General features: G+C 31.4%; 1 protein-coding gene across 1 annotated transcript; it reads left to right on the top strand.

Annotated features, from left to right (window-relative positions):
• The first annotated feature begins 2,592 nt into the window (after positions 1-2,592).
• On the top strand, positions 2,593-3,345 carry LOC132924910 (uncharacterized). Its single transcript, XM_060989350.1, has one exon. It carries the CDS (start codon positions 2,620-2,622, stop codon positions 3,343-3,345), a length of 726 nt encoding a protein of 241 aa, XP_060845333.1. The 5' UTR covers positions 2,593-2,619.
• The last annotated feature ends 210 nt before the right edge of the window (positions 3,346-3,555 follow it).

The raw sequence follows: 3,555 nt of genomic DNA, 5'->3' as shown, positions 1-3,555 counted from the left end.
AATATGTTTCCATAATATTAAAGTTAAAATTCAAAACCCATTGTATAATAATTATAATATATGTTTTAAAATATCATGACATTTTATTGCACATTCGGTACAGTTGTAGATAATAATATAGATTGTTCGTGCGAAAATCATTTAAATTTAAGTAATATTATTTCGTATAATAACAATAATAAATTAATATATCAAATAATAGCTTGATAGTTTTTTGTTGTTGTTGAAAAACATTCATTATCTTGGTGTAGAAAAACATTAAGATAAAAAAAAAAAAAAGTAGTGAAACTATATTATAAATATTATGTGTAGCGTATATTATTTATGATTTATACACAAAAGTTATTTGATATAAGTAGGATAAAAAGGGGGGTTCTGGCACCTCGTCATCGTATGCCGCCCATTTAGTCACATTATCAGCATATATCTTATACGCGCATGCGTACGGGGAAACACACACGCACGCGCATGTACCAGACAGCAGTAACCCGTTCTCTCGCGTAACCAAAATAATATCATCCGCGCATGCGTACAACATCCAACGACTTATCACCCGTATAATCTTTATATGTTGTATATTATCCACGCATGCGCACAACATCCAACAACTTATAGTGTTTTATAGTGTTTAAATAACACAATATGTAATATACACCATGCAGTGTATATATACATTGAATATGTAACACTTCACCACCTACCTAAACAGCAAATAATATAACATTCTTCGGGACTCACGCGTGTCTCGATAAGTCCTAACCTTGTTAATATACCGTTATATACTTTGAATAACCTTGTGTATGAAACCCTTTATCTCGATAACCCTAACAAATTTTAATGTTTAGTTATTTACCGAGTACAACGAGACATGTGAAAGACATGCATAGAAATCCACCTGTATAGTTAACCATAACTAATGTTAAAGTTATGTACAGTGAAAAACATGTATAGAAACCCAACCCTTTTATATCTATAACCCTAACAAATGTTTTGTTATTCACCAAGTACAATGAGACATTTGAAGGACATGCATAGTAATTCACTTGTATAGTTAACCAGTGTTAAAGTTATGTGTAGGGCCCGGATTTTTATGCAAATGCATATTCTTCTACATTTGACGTATAATAATTCTGATTAAATATCTTGACGTTTCGTAAAACGTAGTTTCTACTGTTAATTTTTTATTTTGCATATTTTTGCATATTTGCATCAAAATGCATAATAATTGCATATTTCGGGGTAATTACATAAAATGTGCATATTTAATAAATACTTGATAAAATATTTTAAATTTTACTCAAAGTTTGATATACATGCCGATTTTGCCCGATCGCCGACGTTCCTGACAAATATAATTCGACCGAATAAAACAAAATATTTTATAAAAGGGAATTCCGTGACAGACGTATAGACGCATTATAGACGTTATCTTATACCTAGTCGTGTAGGTACTTTTAAAGAAAAATGTCCAAACTTAAGTTTACCCCCACAACCTATTGTTACCCGATGGGGAACGTGGCTTGATGCAGCGTTTTATTATGGTAAAAACTTTGACAAAGTCAAAGAAGTTATCGAAACATTTAACCCAAATGATGCAAAGTCTATTCAAAATGCACAACAATTATTTAATGATAACTCGATCAAAAATGAACTTTCGATAATTCTATCAAATTTCCAATGCATAACAGACACTATTACGTGTCTAGAAAAATCGGGTGTCAATCTTGGAAAAAGTCTAGAATTGGTTCAAAATGTAGAAAATAAATTGAGTGAAGGAGGACGAGGTATTGAATTTGCTAAAGTTAAGTTATCGGAAGTATTATCAAAAAATCCCGGATTATCACAAATAAAAAAAAATTTCTGAAATTATAAGTGGAGAAATAAGAAACGACAATGAAGACCTTGCAGAGTTGTCACCAGAAGATATTTCTTGTTTCAAATACGCACCAATTGTGTCAGCAGATGTGGAAAGAAGTTTTTCGAAATACAAGGTAATGCTACGCGACAATCGTAGAAGTTTTCAATTTGATAATTTAAAAGCACATTTTGTTTCATCATGTTGGTATTCTTTCAATAATTAATACAACTTTTTATGCTTTATACAAATTTTAAAAAATTATATTTAAATTGTATTTTTTTTCACTTAATACTATATTTTTTAATTTTTTTTTAAATTTTGTATTTTTAAACAATAAATTTTTTTGCATATTATTTGCATATTTTTGAATTTTTGAGTGCATATATATGTGCATATTTAACAAAAAATGTTGCATAAAAATCCGGGCCCTGTATGTGCAATGAAACACATATTGTATACAATTGTATAGGAACCCGTTTATGTCCTTAAGCCTTAAATGTTAAACACCATCATGTTCTATGGAAGGTGATGTTATTCGATTTCTCATATATTCTTATTGAGGGATTTATCCCTACTTAATAATGTCTCTCCCACCAAATAATGCCTCAAATCGAAAGACGCCTTATCTTACAAGAGTTAACGGTCAGTCAGTACGTTTCCAGTCCTTTACTATATTAGACATACTACACATTCGCTCCGTCTACGAATATTTCCAGTGTTTCTTATTTTAAAAAGTTATTTTTATTATAAAGAGTGTTATAATGGCCGGTTCAATAGCAGACAACGCGGATTTATACAACAAGACTTTTAAATATGTACCGCCGACACCACCCGCATATCTCATCGATTCCACCAGCTATACTATACACTTCAACACCCGCAAGTTCGTGCACATCGGTATTGACCCAGCAAACAAGTTCAATGTCTCCATTCATGTAATAACATCATCCCGGTATGTTAATATTACGCCAGAGTTTTTACGGAGCGTATTTTCACTGATGGGTCACATATTGTCGTTTATATTAGACCAGACTGCGAAATATAAACGAATCGTATTTCTAGAAACCGATATTTTTAAATTATCAAGCATGGTCTATTGTGGAGAAAATGTGTTGGTAATGGAATCTAAAACTCAAGACGGCTGCAGAGTACTTTTAAATCGCGGAGATCTACTAGATCTACAGAATTTAGAATGGCCGATTTTTGAGACAGTCGCACGAAAGTCTACAATCATGCGACCTATTATTTTAAAACAATTAAAAATGTTTGTTAATTATATCGATCAGAAATTGACTACAGTGAAATCACCGCCGAGAGCGGATGAAATGAACAGGTTTATATCAAATCTCCAAAACCAGCATATTATCTCAACTTTACCTAAACGCGATCTCAATTTCATAAGTCAGCTCAAATTATACGCAATACCACAATTAACGGAACATTTGGTGCAAAGGCAGAATGGAGAAATGATACCAATGGTAATTTAAAAACGTATATTATTACTTATAAAAAAATATTTAATACATTTTTATATATATAGAAGATTATGAGAACATGAAATCTCGATTGAATGTCTTGGAATCCGAAATACGGAAAATTAACGAATCGTTGTACGAAACCGAACACAAAATAGATAAAAAGAAAATTGTTGGTGATATCAAAAAGAAGCGTATGGACATCGAGAGATCTATAATATG

The sequence above is a fragment of the Rhopalosiphum padi genome, chromosome 3, assembly GCF_020882245.1.
Source record: "Rhopalosiphum padi isolate XX-2018 chromosome 3, ASM2088224v1, whole genome shotgun sequence".
NCBI lineage: Eukaryota > Metazoa > Arthropoda > Insecta > Hemiptera > Aphididae > Rhopalosiphum > Rhopalosiphum padi.
The sequence above is the reverse complement of the archived record's forward strand: the minus strand, read 5'-3'. Positions and strand labels throughout refer to the sequence as shown.

Excerpts from the sequence above, each read along its gene's own strand:
- LOC132924910 (XM_060989350.1), top strand. The coding sequence starts at position 2,620 with ATGGCCGGTTCAATAGCAGACAACGCGGATTTATACAACAAGACTTTT.